This window comes from Pseudozyma hubeiensis, assembly GCF_000403515.1.
Source record: "Pseudozyma hubeiensis SY62 DNA, scaffold: PHS10, whole genome shotgun sequence".
NCBI lineage: Eukaryota > Fungi > Basidiomycota > Ustilaginomycetes > Ustilaginales > Ustilaginaceae > Pseudozyma > Pseudozyma hubeiensis.
This window is the reverse complement of record NW_012133792.1, coordinates 87285-104611: the sequence shown is the minus strand read 5'-3', so window position 1 is coordinate 104611 and position 17327 is coordinate 87285. Positions and strand designations below refer to the sequence as shown.

The window sequence follows — 17327 nt, the reverse complement described above, 5'->3', positions numbered from 1 at the left end:
TTCTGAGTCACCCCCACCTTCAACTTCGCTGAACATCCTCCACCAGCATCTCCTTCCCTTCGCCCTGCTGCAACACCCCTACGTCCTTGTTCCTCCTCTGCTCGAGCACGTTCTTGATGAAAAACTCGCCCGCCTTGTACGAGCTCCTGACCAACGGCCCACTCGCCACGTACAAGAAACCTTCCTCCTTGGCGCGTTCTTCCCAGAATTTGAACTTGTCCGGACTGACGTACTGCTCGACCTTCATGTGTCTCTTGGTGGGTCGCATATACTGACCGAAGGTGACCACATCCACGCCTGCCTCTCGCAGATCCTTGAGCGTCTGCTCTACCTCCGCGTCTTGCTCTCCACATCCCAGCATGATGGAAGTCTTGGTGATGAGACCCGGCTTGCTCTCCCTAGCCCGTTTGAGGACTGCCAGACTCTGCCTATACTTGGCCCGTCTATCCCTAACGAACGGAGTCGTCCTCTCCACCGTCTCGACATTATGCGCAAACACATCCAAGCCCGAATTGGCGACCAGATCAACACACTCCATATCCCCCGCAAAATCCGGCACCAGCGCTTCGACCAAGATCTTGGGCGACTTGTACTTGATCTTGCTGATCGTACTAGCGATATGGCTGGCACCTCCATCCGCAATATCGTCCCGATCCACGGACGTCAGCACGATGTATCCAAGACCCCAGCGTGAGATGGCCTCGGCAGTGTTTTCCGGTTCGTGCGGATCCAACGGTGCCGGTGCGCGAGACGTCTTGACGGCGCAGAACCGACATCCTCTTGTACACGTATCACCCATGATCATGATGGTCGCGGTGGCAGTGTCTTTGCCACCAGATCCACCCCAGCACTCGCCAATGTTGGGACATCTTGCTTCTTCGCACACGGTCGACAGGCCGAGACCGCGAAGATCGGATTTGATGCGGGTATAGTTGGCGCCAGTAGGGATCTTGGTCTTGAGATGCGATGGAAGACGCGCTTCGCCTGTGCGGCCCATCTGCACTCGACCGGTGGGGGAGGAAGAGGACGAGGTGATGATGGAATCGACGTCGCCAGCGGCAAAGTCGTCGATAGAAAGATCAGCTGCGAGCTTCTCTCGGAAGGCGTTCATTCGTGCGGACGGAGGCTTCTTGTTGCTGTCGGATGCATCGGTGGCATAGGTCCTCGCAATGGAAGCGCTGGCGGGCGTGGGGGTTGAGATGTTAGCCAGACTTGGTCGGGACGGCGTCAAAGTGGCAAGACCTCTGCTTCTGGGTGTGATGTGTGCCGCATTGATGGTTGGAGGTCCCCATTCGGCGTAGTGATCGCGCTGAGCTGCCTTGCTGAGACCCAGCCTGCCTCGCCACCTTGGCCAGTGTACGAGTCTCTCGCGCATATCCTCGAGATCGTGCACCGAGCTTGCGGGCGAAAGCGCAGCACGCAGGACGAGTTTCGAGTCGGTCACCCTCAAGTTGCCGTACCAGTCGCCGTGTGGGTAGACGAGAGCGTTGGCTGCCCAGGCATGACCACCAACATGGCTGACAGGGTAGACCTTGACCTTCTTTGGCGCGTCGTTGCCACTCTTGATGGTGGAAGCTTGGTGGGAGCGAACCTCGTTCTTCAAAGACTCGTAGACGGCAGTTCCGGCGACACCACATCGGCAGTCACGGGCGCCGTGGGTGCAGACGTAAACATGCGTCTCGTCGTCCGGTGTAGCTCGACCTGTCTGAGGCTTTGCAGAGGCGAGAGCGTCGTCGATGCGTTGGCGGAAGGAAGAGTCAGAGTCGAGGCTGGCAAGCGAGACAGGGCCAACCTTGGCCATGGTGCCGTTGGTGGTGTAAGCGTACACGATGAACTGCTCCTGTTCCTGAGCAGAGTTGAGAACGCTTCGCATCATGCGGGATGTTGTGGGGTCCCATGGCTTCAATGCGGCGTCTTTGCTGGAGCGGCCGTCACCGGCGGAGAAGGAGATGCCATAGCCTTCGAGGCTGCCGCCTTTCTTGGCGCGGCTTTCGAGCTCTGAGAGGAAGGGTGACACGGACTCGAGGTGTGATGGCCACGATTCTACGGGTCTAGTCTGATCGTAAGGATGCACAATGAGATGGACCTTGTACGAGGGCGAAGTGCCTGCGAGTGGCAAAGGCGAGTAGGGTGCGGAGGGGATTTGCCCATTGTCGTCGAGTGCGATCGAGAGGTCTTGGCCAGAAACAGTTTTGGCTGCCGATGCGGTGCTTGAAGTGGCGCTGTTGAGACGAGTGGCCGATGAGAAGATGTTTCGTGAAGATGATGCTACTGAGGTGGCGACAGGACTGCGTGCGCTGGTGAGCGACTGCTTTGGGAGAGTAGCAGCGACAGCAGCGGATCGTGTACGCAGCAGCCGTGGCGCGACTGCGCGCATAGATGCGGCTGAAGGGGTCCAGCAGCTCATCGTTGACTTTGTGGGAGGTTGATGGGCGATGATGATGGCGACGATGGAAAGAGGCGAGGCTCAGTTCGCGTTGCCGCTAAGCTACAACAAGAAGAAATTGCCGAATCACGTTTCGAGCATTTCACCGTTTCGCCACCAAATCCGAACCCGAAAATCTCCTGCAGCATCGCGCTCTGCTGCCTCAAGATCTTGTGACCTAAAAAAGTGTTGAGGCGAGAGAAAATGCCTAAGCAGCCGCGGCCAAAAAACCGGAAATTCATGGCGAAATTCATTCCGGGATTTCGGCTCTCTCCGTCTCGACAGAGCTATACCGTATGGGAACTCAGGTCGAGCAAGCGGCGATGCCAATGACAGCGGTGAGGGCGAGGACAGTAGCAATGCTTTAATGTGAGATAGACAATACAAGTACAAGGCAGTGACAAGAACACGATTTGATGCAACGTAGGCGTTTGTGGTCGAGGAGATGGAGCAGGACGTTTTAGGATGCGAAGGTGTGACCCATCTTGAGCTGTTCTTCGAGCTTGCGGATCTCTTCCAAGCTCTCGCTGTTCTCGATGGCATCCTCGATAGCCTTGCGCTCTTCCGCTGTCAGCAACCGTCTTGATGATCCGTTGAGCCTGCCTGGCTCGAATGTCTTTTGCTTGCCCACGACCACATCTCCTTCTACATCCATCGCATCCGACTTTTTGAGGATACTCGCTGCCAACGCTGACGGTCTCGCATCCTCTGTTTCCATCAATTCTTTTGCCAACGCTCTTTCCTTATCCTTTATCCTCTGGTAGTCCAATACTCGCACCTGAGGCAACTTCCAGATTACAAACTCTCGGTAATGCTTCTCCCTGCTCGCTGGTGTCCCCATCAAACACAGATACTCCAATCGACTGCACTTGGTCAGGTGTACTAGCTCCGACAGTTCGGATATCGAGTTGTTGGTCAAATTCAACGAATGCAACGCTGGCAGCGAGAAGCCTATGCGAGGGTCAATGCGCGATATCAAGTTGTTGGCCAACTGCAGGGTTTTGAGCTGTCGCAAGAGTGGGAAGTTGCCAAGATAGCGGATGTCATTGTCGGTCAAGTCTAATGTGTCGTTCTGATCGCGAGTCACGCCGAGGTTCTCGATGGCCGGGATCTTGAGTCCACGAAGGTCGAGCTCTCGATCTCGGAGTGTGTTGATGGAAGAGCTGCTCCGTGAGAGGAGCTCTGGTGTGAGCTTCATCGACGCGGCGGATGGGCGATGGTCCTAGGATATACGCTTCGATATGCTTCGCTGTCAAGCTAGGCTAGGGTTACAAGCTTGAGGCGGCGAAGGATACGATGTCGCCAGTCTTGAAATCCGGGGGCGCAAAGGAGAGTTTCCTTGTCTGCTTAGTTGCGGATGGGAACGACGCGATTGGGCTGTCGGTTCTTGTTGGTTCTAGCCGGTATTTTGGGAGCTGTTTCTCTGCTTGAGATGCGGGCAAGCTGGTCGCTGTGGTCGGCCGCGATGATGAGGAGGTTGCCATCGATACAAAGTGGAGAAAGACCGAGTTGTCATTCCACCAATACGCTTCCAACAGCGCCTACGCGTCACGTGAGGCCGAATCCCGGTGCGGTGCGTGAGCGAGTGCAGAAAAGGAGAAGAAAAATTGGTCGAGAAGATTTCGACAAAATGCATAAAAGCCTCGATTGCTCGACAGCCTTGCTCCTCTTCCCTTCGTCCACCACAAAGCCATCTTCTCATGCCATCTTCGACATCGTCTACTTTTCACCGACTCTGTGGTTCGTTTGCGGTCTGCTTCCGTCTAATTCGGTCCATCGATGCATCCTCGACATCAATGCCTCGCATCCAGTCTCACATGAGCCGTTCCTCCTGCCAACCTCGTCTCTGTTTCTCGCCCGCCCTCTCCACCCCTTTATCCCAGCCTTGAGTATACCCATTCTACCCATCTCCTGTTCTCGTTTCGCCCCGTTCCCTCTTCCTCCTTCCAATATCTGGACCTAATTCTGCCCGCCATGCGCTCTTCTAAGCCGTAGCGGTTCCTGGTGAGGGTCCAAGAGTAAATCATCTGTCTTTCACGAGGCAGGTGAGGCGTGTTCAGTGGTTACGGCGTTCTACACATTCGCTACGCTGCTGGGCATGTTAGCCATGTCTGATTTCACTGTTGGCCTTCAGTTCGGCACTGGATACTTGGGTGGATTCTGAGTGGGTTACTGTAACAGGTGCTTGCTGCGTATGGGATTCGCTTTTCCTAGTCGACGGGTTCTGGTCAGTCTGGCAACATTCTTGTTTAGTTTCTTCTGTGCCTTCTGGAACAATATGGGACTTGCAATCATATCGTTTCGTCCTCGATGCTCTCTACTTCGTGTCATGTGTGGTGAGAAAAGTCTGTGTAGACTTTCGGCCCGATGCAGATCGGGTCGAGAGGTGTCGGACGCGCCTATTTCCGTTGGAGATTCCCTCTGGGAGCTGAAACAGCGGCGTTTTTCGCGGTTCCTGACACGCAGGCACATGTCCTGACAACGACAACTCCTCACCGGCGGAGATATCCTCGTCCATGACTCGAACACTGTGCCTTCTCCCTGCTTGACCTTGGCGACATCCTCGGCATAAATGATCTGCTCGACCACCATCCATCGGTGAAGCTTGTAGTACATGACCGCCATGACAACCTTGCCTGCACCAGGCGTATTGGACGCCCACGCTTCTGATGCCATCACCGCAACTACACCCAGGCCTTCACCTCTGATCGACACCAAGGCAAGCAATGTCCCTTCCAATCTCACCAAGATCGACCATGTCGAAAGCGCAGTGTCGCTGGCCGATGGCGCTGCAACGTCCGACGCTCTTATCTACCCGACCGTAGCTCCGGACCACATCCCCCCTTTCTCTCAAAGCAGCATCATCCTCACCCTCAACTTCCTCCTCAACATGACCTTCTTCATCATCGTTCCGAGTTCAGCCAACTACTCCAACGAACTGGGAGCATCGACATGGTTCTCCGGTCTCACCGTTGGTATCTCGGTCGTCGTTTCGGGACTGCTGCTGGTTCCCTTTTCCATGCGGTACGATCGGGTCTATCGTTTCCCCATCCTGTTCGGTGCCGTGTGCATCATGGTCGGGGAAGTGGTCTACGCGCTGGCAGGTGTAGCCGATACCGCGTGGCTGATGCTTGTAGGACGTGCTATAATCGGCGCTGGCTTCGTTGTGTGGCGTTTTGTAAAATCTTACTTTACCGATGCGGCGGTGGTAGGGACCGAGAAGAGGACTATGATGGCAGCATGTTTGGTGACGAGCCAGGTTGCAGGGATGGCAGTGGGGCCGTATGTAGGAGGACTGTTGACGAAGAAGCTGAGGCCTATGACGGACGAGCATAGGCTGTGGAACGGATTCACAGCGTCAGGATGGGTCATGGTAGCAGTTTTTGCGGTCTTCTTCACCGTAACATGGATCGTGTTCCGCGATCCTGTTCGAGCACCCACCCAAGCCCAACGAGAAATCGAGCTCTCGACGCTCTCCCCGGCAGAACGAACAAGATCAAAAGAGTCATTGTCTTCGCAAGAACCGACGCTACGAGGCATGTTCCGCGAGCTCAACTCGACGCAAAAGTTCTCGGTCATGACCATGTGTTGGTTCAGCATGGTCAACTTCCTCGTCCTAGGTGCTTGGGAAGTCAACATCCCGATCTTTGGTCATCTGCGCTTCGGATGGAGCGAGTACAATGCTGGAAATGTGATCGCTCTCGGTGGATTGGCGACTATGCCCATCCTGTTCGCACTCGTGTTTGCAGCAAAGTACATTCAGGATCGTCTCATCTTGGCTGGAGGAACGCTGTTCGGATTGCTCGGACTATCGCTTCACTTGGGAGCATTGGAGAGCCCCTCCCACTCGGCAGTGGACCGATTAGGAGCACTGCAGGAGCTTACCTTTGGCTCGTTCTTCACCAGCTGGTTCTTCGTATCTCTGGGCTTCAATGCGCTGACGACCATCACGCTGGCACTGCTGTCCAAGCAGATACCGGCAAAGTACAATGGTCTGACGTCGACCGTCATTCAGCTTTCGAACAACGTGGGGCGTATCTGGGGTGCGCTCTGGGGTGCCACTGTCTTTCAGGTAGGTCAGTTCGGCATCGTTTCGCTCGAACTGGCGGTCACGCTGATTGGAACTTGCTTGATCGGATTCATGTGGCGAAAGATGAATGTAGCTAGCGGATAGTAGAGGCCTGATGCAATATACAGTATACCCTGACACGAGAAAGCGTTCCAGTCGCAGTTGCTGCGTTTGCTTGTCACTAGTAGGGCTAGACAGACCATGAGAATGACGAATGCGGTCCTATTGCGAATCTGTCATACCTTGGCAGCAGCACAGATGAGGCAGGACAAGAGTGTTTCTGTCACGAGCTGCGTGGCCAGGTCAGAACAGCAGGTCGGCTATCCAAGCGCAGACCCCTATTTCGCGTGACGGCGTGTGAATTGTTGCGACACACGGCCACTCTACACTAGCCTCAACGCGTCTTTTCTCGAGTGTTTGTTATTCGGCTCACGTGGCGCTTGAGCGACTATTATGCTCCATTGGCCTTGGAAAGCGGCATCAGCGGCAAGTCTATGTGTCTGTCTGCCTGCCTGCCTGCCTTTATCAGGCACAACAGAGAATGAAGCCCTGCTCTGCTCTGCTCGTGCTTGCCTTGCACGCATCACGAGACCCTTTGCTCTTTGTATGGCCGACAACTCGCTCATACCCGTCCTTTGACTCGGGACCTGTCCATCCAGCTGCTAGCCTGCGACTGACATCATCACTCGTCCGCTACCGATGTTCGACCCCAACAAATATCGGATGAGCCGCTGTTCGCGCGGGACCATACCGACTCACCTGTTGCACCCGTACAAACATGCTGCGATCGCAGCGTCAAGGGTTGGTGCGCGAACGAGGCGTGGGAAGCAACTCTAAGGCTCTCGACAAGGCCCATCCGACATGACGACAGTGCCTATCCCGCTCTCGATGACGGTGGACGGAACGAGGTTTGCGTGTGAATCAGCCGTCGACGTCGAAGCCACAATCAGAACTTGAGCCGAACGCTGTGTGTGCTCTCTGCGAGCGAGTTCAGAGTTGGTGGAACGGCGATTTCAGGGTCCTCTTTGTGTGTGTGTGTGTGCCGCTCTGCAGGTGCGGCTGAAGCCGAAGACGCGCCCCTCAAATTTCCCACTCGTCACGCCGAGAAGGAGAGGCGAAGTGAGACATGCACACAGCAACACTTGTTTCGTGCCTGCTTTTTCCTTTCCCCCTTCGCCAGCTGCTGCTCTCCACATTCTGCACTCTTGGGGATCTTTGCATGCTCATCCTCCTTGCGCCCTTTGATCGATTCTTTGCCTCCCGACCACATCAACGTCTCCATCCGGCTCTGACCATCGCGTCCCGACGAATGTGGACAATCCCTCCACAGCAGCTGCCCCGTATCGAGCCACGCTTTCGAGACTGCGAATCCGGCCGCTGACATCCCAGCACTTTGGCATTCCTAAGAGAACCGGGTCAATCCCAGCAGGTATCCTCGCCGGCTCCGGTGCAGCTCCAATGGCAACGCTCATCGCAGCCATGCATACCTCGCCATCTCAAAATGATCTCGACCAGGAGCACGAGTCTCCTGGCACTTCCAACTTCAACACCCCCATCTCTACACCTTCCGGCCACCGCACACCCGCAGCTGGATACCGCACCGCAACGGCAACCCTCTCCAACGTCTTCGCCTCACTCTGGGAAACTTACAATCAGCAACAAGAGAGCGGACCGTCGAGACTTCAACCACCTCCGTCCTCGTCGACGCACACACCTCACGATTCTCCAAGCCCTTCCATTCCAGGCGGCTGGGGCAACTTGCTAAGTTGGGGTCCCGCCGCTGGTCGTACCAAGACGAGCACGTTGCGCAAGTCGGCCTCTCCATCACGCGCGTCTCCGGCCAGACAGGGTCGCTCAAGAGCCGCGATACCTTTCAACATATCGGCGCCGCTGGAGGCGGGCAACAACGCGGAAAAGGTCGAGGGCGCAATGCTGGCAACAGAACGACCGACTAGACTGGATCATACAGTCACGAGCTCGAACTTCTCACCCACGAGCTCGCCTCGACGTAGACCGCTGGCTGGCATCTTTGAGGATCTGCCGGCATCAACGTCGACGTCGCCACCGCACACACCCAGCCCCAGATCGCCTTCCTCCCGTTCGCGCAATCTTGCTGCGCCGTCACCCACCTTCAAGAACGAGTCTCCCAGCGGAGCGTACGCCACGCTCTCTCGTCTTCAATCGAAACCTTCCGTCAGCAAACTTCGCTCCGGCTCCGGTTTCCTCTCTCCGTCGTCAAGCTTCTCCACCAACACCGGCAGAGACCAAACCCCGTCACCCGGCGCACATTCTCGACCAGCTGCCGACTGGACCGAAGCCATCGCCCGCGCAGAACGCCTCGACACCTACGTCCGCCGCATCGTCTTCCAAGCCGGACTTGACTACGAGACGCGACCCATGGTCGTCCTCGCCGCCTGTTGCCTCCCCTCCCCCGCTGAAGTGGACTACGACGCTCTCCTCGATCGGATCATGGACACGCTCGACCTCTTCGTCGAAAACGACTACACCGTCATCTACTTCAATGCCGGTGGTTCGCACCGACCGGGGTGGAGTTGGCTCTGGCGTGCATATCAGAGACTGGACAGGAGGTTCAGGAAGAATCTCAAGAAGCTGTACATTGTCCATCCGACGTGGTTCACCAAGGGTTTGATGAGGGTAGTCACCACGGGGTCGTATCTTGTCTCGCCCAAGTTTTCGAAAAAGGTGGTGCAATTGGAGACGTTGAGTAGGTTGGCCGAGTTGGTGCCATTGACGCAGGTGGACATTCCGCCCGAGGTGTTGCAGTACAACAGCCGGTTCGAGGCGAAAGTCGTCATTCCTGCAGCTGCAACTGGATCTGCAGATGCGGAAGGACAGGATGGAGGGGAGAAAGTGTTTGGCGTGGATCTGGTGCAGTTGATGGGCGAATTCGGCGAGAGCGGAGGAGTACCCCGTGTAGTGCGCGATTGCGCCGAAGCCATCCTCAACGATAACGACGGGATCATTCCCGCAACAGTGGAAGGAATCTTTCGACGATCTCCCTCGTCCGCGCTCCTCAAAACTGCCCAAGAAAGCTACGATCGAGGCCATCCAGTCAGTCTCTCTCAATACCGCGACCCGCACATCCCCGCCGTGCTCCTCAAGATGTTCCTCCGCTCGCTCCCCCGACCTATCTTCCCCTCTTCCCTCTACCCCCTCATCCAGTCGTGTCCACCACCACCGCTCTTTGCTTCCGATCCCAACGAAACCGCGAGATCCAACGAGACCATCGACTATCTCCGAACCAAGCTCCTCCCCGCCCTCCAACCCGCTTGCTCAGGCATTCTCTTGAGCTACGTCCTCGAGATGTTGCACAAGGTGTCCCTGCGGAAGCAGGAGAACAAGATGGATGCGGCGAATCTGGCTACTGTGGTAGCACCGAATTTGGTCTCGAGTGGGAACGCGATGAAGGACGTTCTGATCTGCAGAGTTGAAGGGATCAACTCCATGGCAGGAGGCAACTCGGTTCAGAACTCTCCCCGGGCCTCGCCGGGTGGGGGTAGGAAGATGTCGCTGTCGAACGGAGACGCTGGTGGTAGTGGGGGGACGACGTTGGGTTCCATACTCCGATTCTGCATCGAGAGGTACTACGAGATCTTTGACGAGGTCAGCTTCGTCGGTCAAGTCAACCGGGTTCAAGAGCTGGTGGACGAGTGGAGCAGAGAAGAGGCGGCGTCGAGTAGGAGTCCTTCGGTGACGAGCGGGTTGGGGTTGACGGGTCACAGGAGGCTCGAGTCGGGCAATTCGGACTTTTCACACTGGGCCTCCGCCAACGGGGATGCGGAGAGCGATAGAAAGTCGGGTACGACCGGCAAGAGTATCGCCTCGAGGGATGGGTTCAGAGCACCAACCGGGTTCGGCAGGGGTACGATCGGTAGGAACTCGTCCGGATCCTTGAGGTTGACAAAGGGAAGGTTGGGGTCGAACACGAATCTTCGGTCTGGGTTTACGCCGATGAACGCTGCGATTGGAGGAAAGGCTGCAGCAGCCGGGACGACGACGATGGCGAGTGGAACAGCAGCAGTGGATACGGACGGATTGACGTCCCAACTCAGCGGTGTCACTTTGACGGGTGCAAACGCGACGGGCAGGTTCAGCTCCCCCTCAGTAGACCGCGCAGTCTCGGCTTCGACAGCGGTGGACGTGCCGAGATCGACCAGCCAAGCCGGTTCGGGCCCGTCGTCCGTCTCCTCATCCCCCCTCCTCAGCCGGACAGGTTGGACCCCCGACCACCCCTCATCTTCCCACCAACTGGCCTCACCGACATCTCCCACCCTCCTCAACTCACCTCAAACCAGAAAGAAATCAACCACGCGTCGCGAGCTGTCGGAAGTCGTCGAGGCCGACGACGACTGAAAACCGCTCTTGAGGCGGAGATGCACGATGTGGGTATGGAAATTTTTTGTTGACCCTTGCCAAGGGGTTTGTATCTTTGCGGGTTTATCGTTTCATATACGGACAATGTCTAGCGTTGAGGGTAATGGGATATTGATTGTCACGGAACTTTCCTTCATCGCGAGCGACAGGTGTGTGACTTCTTCTGAACGAGATCGCGTGTTTGCAGCGTGAGAACATGGATTGAAAACTTCCAGTCAAGCCGTCCGCTCCTCATCAAGATCCAAGACATCTCCTACACATCCCGCTCTCTTCTCACCAGACTCATCGATCACACCCTTCTTCTCACCCGCCCACACACCCACACACATTCTACTCCTCGTAACCAACCTTTCTCATTCCTCTCTCACACCTCACACTCCCACCCTCGCACCCATCCGACTCTCCCTCCTCACCGCCTCCTCCGACTTGTTCGTAATCTCGATCAGCCTGCCGATCAGTGCATCGCGATCCCAATCGCTGCGATGGCTCCAGATCGCATTGAAGCACGCCGCTCTCAGCCGCGAAAGCTGATCGATGTTGTAGCGGGCCGAAGAGGAGATGATGTAGTTCTTGAGGTTCTCGTACGACGTCGCGGTGTAGACGAGCGGTGGGTGTTCGACTTCCGGCTGCGGTTGCGGCTCGACAGGTCTGATCGGGGCGAGAGAAGTAGGTAGGGACGATGCGGTGGAAGCATCGGTAGTGTTCGGACCGTCGGTGGTAGAGGAAGGCGAGGCGAGACGAGCTCGTTTTCTCGCCTCGTCATCCTCCACCATCGCATCCGACTGCTCGGTCGCCTTCTCCGCATCAGCCGAAGCCACCTGAGCACTGACACTCCTCTGCCGCTTATTGGCCGACCGATCACCGTTCTCCAAACCACCCACCAACTCCGGCTCCTTGCCCGCAATCCTAGCGCTCGCCCTCTCGCCCTTCGCCCCCTCGGCCTTCTTCGCAGCCGCCTCGCTGGCGCTCTGCTTCGCCTTCTCCGTCGCCTCGTCCGCCTCCTGGTCCCGCGCCATCTGCCGCAACGCCATACGATCGCATTCCTCGCGGAACCCAGCGTCGATGTACTGATCCATCAGCACAATCGCCAGGTTGCGCATCTGGTGCGCTCGGAAGAGTCGATCTCGGTCCACTTCAGCAGCTTGCTCGGCGTTGTCGACGATCTTCTGAATGTCTGCCAGGAAGGCCGAGCACGATCGATAGTTGCCGTAGTAGAGGTGCTTCTGCATCTTTTCCAGGTTCATCGTCCAGATGGGCATGGTGCGCGTGCGATAGTCGGGATCGTCCCCGGACGCTCCGTTGGCTGCGGCCGCGGCCGAGGCGATCGACGTGTCTGCAAGAGCCGAGCTCGATGAGGGATCGGCAGCCGCCGCAGCCGATGCTGTTGCATCGACAGCATCAGCAGTGACAACTTCGTCGTCGTCGAAAGTCGGAGGCTGGATAGCAGTCACGACTTGGCCGTCAGGTCCGCCAGCGACATGGACGCCGTTGATTGTGCCATTGACAATGGCCCCGTTGGCAGCCGCATCGCCATTGGTCATCTCCACGTCGCCCGCAGATATCGCTTCTCCGCCGTTGGCAAGTTCGCCAGCCTCTTCTGCAGCAATCTCGCTGATGATCGCTGCCGGAGGGCCCATGAATTGAGCTGCAGTGATGCCGCGCTTTGCGGCAATCTCCGCCTCCGTTTCGAGCATCGTCTGATCCTCCACGGCTTCCTCGGCCGCCGCTGCCTCTGCTGCCAGTCGAGCCGCGGCTCCAGGCTCGTAGTAGCGGAGCTCGACGGTGATCTTGCCCTTTTCGCGCTTCCACTCGAAGGCCTGGGTGAGTTCTCGCAGGTTGTATTCGTCCCACACGTCGCGGGTGAATTTCTTGAACTTTTTCCTGAGCTCGGCAAGCACAGGTCCCAGGCGGTACTTGAGGTGTTCGAGCAGCTTGTTGTCGTTCTCGACCTGCTGCTGCAGCTCGGCCTGGGTGAGCTTGCGCGGTGGCCGAGGCGGTGCCTTTGGCAGTTCCTCGAGCACCTTCTTGCGTCGTGGCAGAGCATCGGGGAACTCAGTTGGAGGCCGGATGATGTGATCAAAGATCTCCTTGAAGAATCCGCGTCGACTCTCGTCGTCAGGTCGTGAGATCTCGACAATATCGTCATCGAGGAAGTTGAACCACGAGTGCACTTCGTCGTCGAGCTCATCCAGCGGTGCCTCGGCGATACCGAGGAGCATAACAGGATCAGCATCTGTGAGTCCATCAAGGAGCGCCTTGAAGGTGGTCTTGACACTTTCCGAGACGGAGCGCGACCAGTGTACGATCCCGGGAATGTAAAGCACGCTTGGCTTGTGTCGCTTGGCTTCAACGAATAGTTGGATGATCGCAGCTTCGGGTGTACGCGCGCTGTCGCCGAGCAGCGTGCCGATGTCGAGCGATTGCACGTGGTAGCCTTCGAGGTGCTGCAGCAGCGCAGCACCGACGGCGCCCTGGCCCATGCCGACATCACCGTGGACAAGCATGCGCGGGCGGTAGACACGCTGCGCCTCGAACGACTGCAGCAGCATCTCGCGACCAAATCCGCGATCGCCGCCCAGCTTGTCAGCCGCCGAAAGACCAGATGTCAGTCCCTGGGGTGCGAAGGCGTCGTCTTCCCAGAGCGCCTCTTCCAGCGGGTTCCGCTTAGACACTGGTGGCAGGATCCTGTCGAGCACGCTGATGGCATCCTGAACAACGTGTCCTAGCAGCGGTGCCAAGCGTTCGGGCAGCGGCGCTGCCGCAGATGCGCTAGCCCTCGCAGACGATGGAACGATCTTGTTGACCGACATCATGAAGTCCTTGGCGTCGACCTGAATCGATGCAGGGTCGAGCAGCAAGCGGTCGGTGGTCGAGTAGATTTGCGGATAGCGCCTCTGGATGGCGTTCAGCGCGGCCTCGGTACAGAGTGCGCGTAGATCCGCACCTCCGTAGCCCTTGGTAACCTCGGCCAACCTCGCCTTGAAATCGTCGTCAAGCGGAGGCTCCCACTTTTTCGTGTGGATATTGATGATGCTCTTGCGGGCCTCGAGCGAAGGCAAGGGGAAATAGAACTCTCGATCGAATCGACCGGGGCGACGCAGAGCTGGATCGACGCTATCAGGTCGATTGGTGGCACCAATGACGACGACCTGACCTCGCCCATCCATGCCATCCATGAGGGCCAGCATGGTGCTGACGATACTGGCATGGATTTGATCCTGCTTGCTCGAACGAACGGGCGCCAGACCGTCGATCTCGTCGAAGAAGATGATGCTGGGCTGCGAGTTCCTCGCCTCCTCGAACAAGAGACGCAGCTGCCTTTCAGCTTCACCGACCCACTTGGAGAGACAATCGGCGCCTTTGCGCATGAAGAAGCTAACCTGCTGGCCTTCGGTGCTACAGCTGGCAGCGAGGGCGCGCGCGACGAGAGTCTTACCGGTACCGGGCGGTCCATGGAAAAGCACACCACGCGGTGGCGTCACTTTGAAGCGTTGGAAGACTTCCGGGTAAAGCAAGGGCAGCATGACCATTTCCTTGAGCTGTTGGATGTGGCCATCGAGACCACCGACGCTGTCAAAGTCAATGTTCATGTCGACGCCAAGGGGATCGATATCGGCCAGAGGGTCGCCGCTCTTCTTGATTCGGCCAAAGCTATCTGTGCCACCGGCGCCGGTCAAGCCGCCTGGAGGTCCAGCGGCACCGCCAGCACCACCCAACAGTCCTCCGGCAGGTCCACCGCCGAGCGCGGCGGGAGCACCGGGCTTGCGCATTGCGTTGTTCTGCAATTCTTCGTCGGAGCTGTCGACGGGGTCGCCGAAAATGCGCGCGTAGTCTTTACCAGTCATGGAGGACGGCAACGCGTCCCAGCCTTCCTTGCCCTTCTTGCCGCGACCAGGGAATGGCATTGGCAAACCGGCGCCCGGTGCACCAGAAGCAGGATCGCCACCGCTAGGATCTAGTTCGTAGGCTCCATTGGCGCTGCGGCCGCGATTGTTCTTGATGGGACGACCGAAACCGTCCCTTGGCGGCGAGGGCGGAGGCGGAACGAGCGAGTAGTTGACCTTCTTGCGTTGGCGAAGCGAATACGACTTGCCCTGGCTGCCTTCCGGCTCGTCACTGTGGATGTCGAGCGGGTCGTCCTCAGCTCCAGAGATTTGCTCTTCCTCTGGCGTCTCCTCGCCCTCCATCTCGTATTCTTCGTCGCGAGGCTTGCGCTTTTGGGGTCGACCACGGCCGTTTGCAGCACGCTTCTTGGCAGCCATCTCGACGAGACGATTGTTGCCGGCATTGCCGCCGCGTTGCAAGCGGCCAGAGGATCGCGTGGTGCGCTTCGAACCGTACTCTCCCTCGTCGTCCTCCTCTTCATCGTCATCAGCAGCAACGAAGCCGTCGAGTGCGTTGGATTGGAGTCGCCGAGAGGAGCGTCGCGGTCCTACTGCCTCCTCATCGTCATCGTCCACAGCGTCGGAATCTTCGGACTCTGCCATGTTGGTCACTCTCTGGCGGCGCACTCGTCCCGAGCGACTGGTGGAGAGAATAGGCTCCGGCTCTTCGTCATACACTTCTGCCTTGACGCGAGAATTTTGCTCGCCTTCGGCATCCTCATCGGGCTCTGCCTCGGCGTCCTCGTCTTCGTCGTCATGCTCGTCTGCATCCTGTCGATATCGAAACGGTGAAGATGGAAGAAAAGATGTCAGTGATGGTTCGTTTCACGGCGCACGAGACTGGACTCGTCAGTACGACTTGCGGGTTGTGGCAGCACGAGGAACATGCTCTTGCTGCCAACTTTCCCTGATGATGCGGCCATGCACCGTGATTTTGCCTAGTTCCGCCCTGTCTGCCCAAGCTGCCGTCGCCCGACGCCCCTTTGCTGGAGTCCACGTCCCAGACATGAGCTTACCAGTTGCTGTCTCAGCGTCTCGTCCACGAGTTCGAAGGACCGCCCTGAATTCTGCGGGGGTGCGGGTGCGAAACCGATATCATGGTCCCAGGGAGGCTGCGAATCGCGAGATAATCTGGAACTGCGGCGCACTGGATCCGATGGGGTCCTGGACAAGCCTCTCTTGGATGTTCGGGTCGGAGTGCGGCTCGCACTGCGGCTGACGCTAGTGCTGGCTCTGCTGCCGTTGCCAAGATTAGAGACTTTCTGCTTTGCCGCCTTCAAGGGTTTGACGTTGATAGTCTTAGTCCTGGTCTGCGGCTGTGCCTGCTGTGTCTGCTGCGCTGACGGCGGAATGGATCGAGTGCGCGAGCTTCTCCTTGGAAGTGCCGCTTGCAACCGCCCGTTCTGCTCATAGCTTTGGTCCTCGTTGTTCTCTACTTCTTCCATCTCCTTTTTTCCTTCTCCTCCACCTTCTTCATCATCATCGTCGTCGACATCATTGTTGTCCTCATGCCCGTGCTGCTTGGCTTGGTGAGATACCGTTCGTCGCGATTGACTTACTTCTTCGAATTCCTCATCGCTGCCTGGTTGCTGCTTGATCTGGCGGCCGCGAGGGGCACGATTGACAGGACTGACGGAAAAGGAGCTGTGGATATTGGCGGAAGCTGCAGCTGCAGCGTTCCTGGAAGGCCTTCCCACGGCCATGTTGGTGACTGCTGTCGGGTCGATCTGGAGTTGAGCTTGGGCTTGTTGACCGCCGGAGCTGGTTTCGTGCGTCTTGACGGTGCGCTTGAGTTTGATGCGAAAGGCGGGCTTCTGCGGCGAAGAGCTGGCGGAGTCGATGTGAGGGAGCGGCGGAGTCGAGACGGAGTCGAAGTCTGGTTCGATCTTGGGTTGGTACGGCACTGCAGGCGAAGTCTGTGCTGCCGGTGCGTAAGGGCTCTGCTGCTGGTACTGGTCGAGTGTTAAGCCCGGTTGGTTCTCGTAAGGATGCGAGACAGGCTGAGGCGAGTGGGAGTGTGCAGGCGAGCGAAATGATCCGTCAAACGAGGCGGGAGAAAGACCCTGCTGCTGGTGCCAGTGACCAGGTTGGAGATGGTCTGTCGACGACGAGGTGGGTCGCGGGAAGGATGGGTTGCCAGACAGATGTGCCCCGACTGCGTTCAAGTCAGGAGCAAAGTTGGCAAAATTGGGAGCGAACGCGGCCGAGGCAGCAGGGTATCCGTACTGCTGATGCGATAGGAGCTCAGGCTGTGTGTTGTGGTTGTTGGGGTGGTGGGAATGGTGGTGGCCGGACTGAGCGTTAAAGTTGTGCGGGAATGCTGGTTGGTGATTTCCAAAGCCGAATTGATCGGAGGTAGCAGGGTTAGGTGACGCGCTGCTGTGCTGAGGATGATTGGAATAGTCGCCAGAGTGCTGTGCGTAGAAGGGGGGCGACTGATTTGAAATCGCTGGCGTGTAAGAATGGTAAGAGGCGTCGTGCGGGTTGCTGCTCTGAGGATGAAACGGAAAAGGATGCTGCGAGCCGCCAGACATGGAAGCGGATTACGCGGTGT

The 17327-nt window shown here is 57.6% G+C and overlaps 5 protein-coding genes across 5 annotated transcripts; 2 read left to right on the top strand and 3 right to left on the bottom strand.

The window, feature by feature from the left end:
* Positions 1-19: 19 nt before the first annotated feature.
* PHSY_000781 (hypothetical protein) lies at positions 20-2377 on the bottom strand (the record flags this gene model as incomplete). The annotated part of the gene is made up of 1 exon (XM_012331415.1): positions 20-2377. The coding sequence occupies one exon, from the start codon at positions 2375-2377 to the stop codon at positions 20-22; it is 2358 nt and encodes a 785-aa protein (XP_012186805.1).
* Positions 2378-2885: 508 nt separating this feature from the next.
* On the bottom strand, positions 2886-3623 carry PHSY_000780 (enzyme regulator; the record flags this gene model as incomplete). The annotated part of the gene is made up of 1 exon (XM_012331414.1): positions 2886-3623. One exon carries the CDS (start codon positions 3621-3623, stop codon positions 2886-2888), a length of 738 nt encoding a protein of 245 aa, XP_012186804.1.
* A 1416-nt stretch (positions 3624-5039) lies between these two features.
* Positions 5040-6599, top strand: PHSY_000779 (membrane transporter; the record flags this gene model as incomplete). Its single annotated transcript, XM_012331413.1, has 1 exon — positions 5040-6599. One exon carries the CDS (start codon positions 5040-5042, stop codon positions 6597-6599), a length of 1560 nt encoding a protein of 519 aa, XP_012186803.1.
* A 1353-nt stretch (positions 6600-7952) lies between these two features.
* Positions 7953-10868, top strand: PHSY_000778 (hypothetical protein; the record flags this gene model as incomplete). Its single annotated transcript, XM_012331412.1, has 1 exon — positions 7953-10868. One exon carries the CDS (start codon positions 7953-7955, stop codon positions 10866-10868), a length of 2916 nt encoding a protein of 971 aa, XP_012186802.1.
* Positions 10869-11260: 392 nt separating this feature from the next.
* PHSY_000777 (ATPase) lies at positions 11261-17307 on the bottom strand (the record flags this gene model as incomplete). The annotated part of the gene is made up of 2 exons (XM_012331411.1): positions 11261-15544; positions 15790-17307. 2 exons carry the CDS (start codon positions 17305-17307, stop codon positions 11261-11263), a joined length of 5802 nt encoding a protein of 1933 aa, XP_012186801.1.
* Positions 17308-17327: the final 20 nt, after the last annotated feature.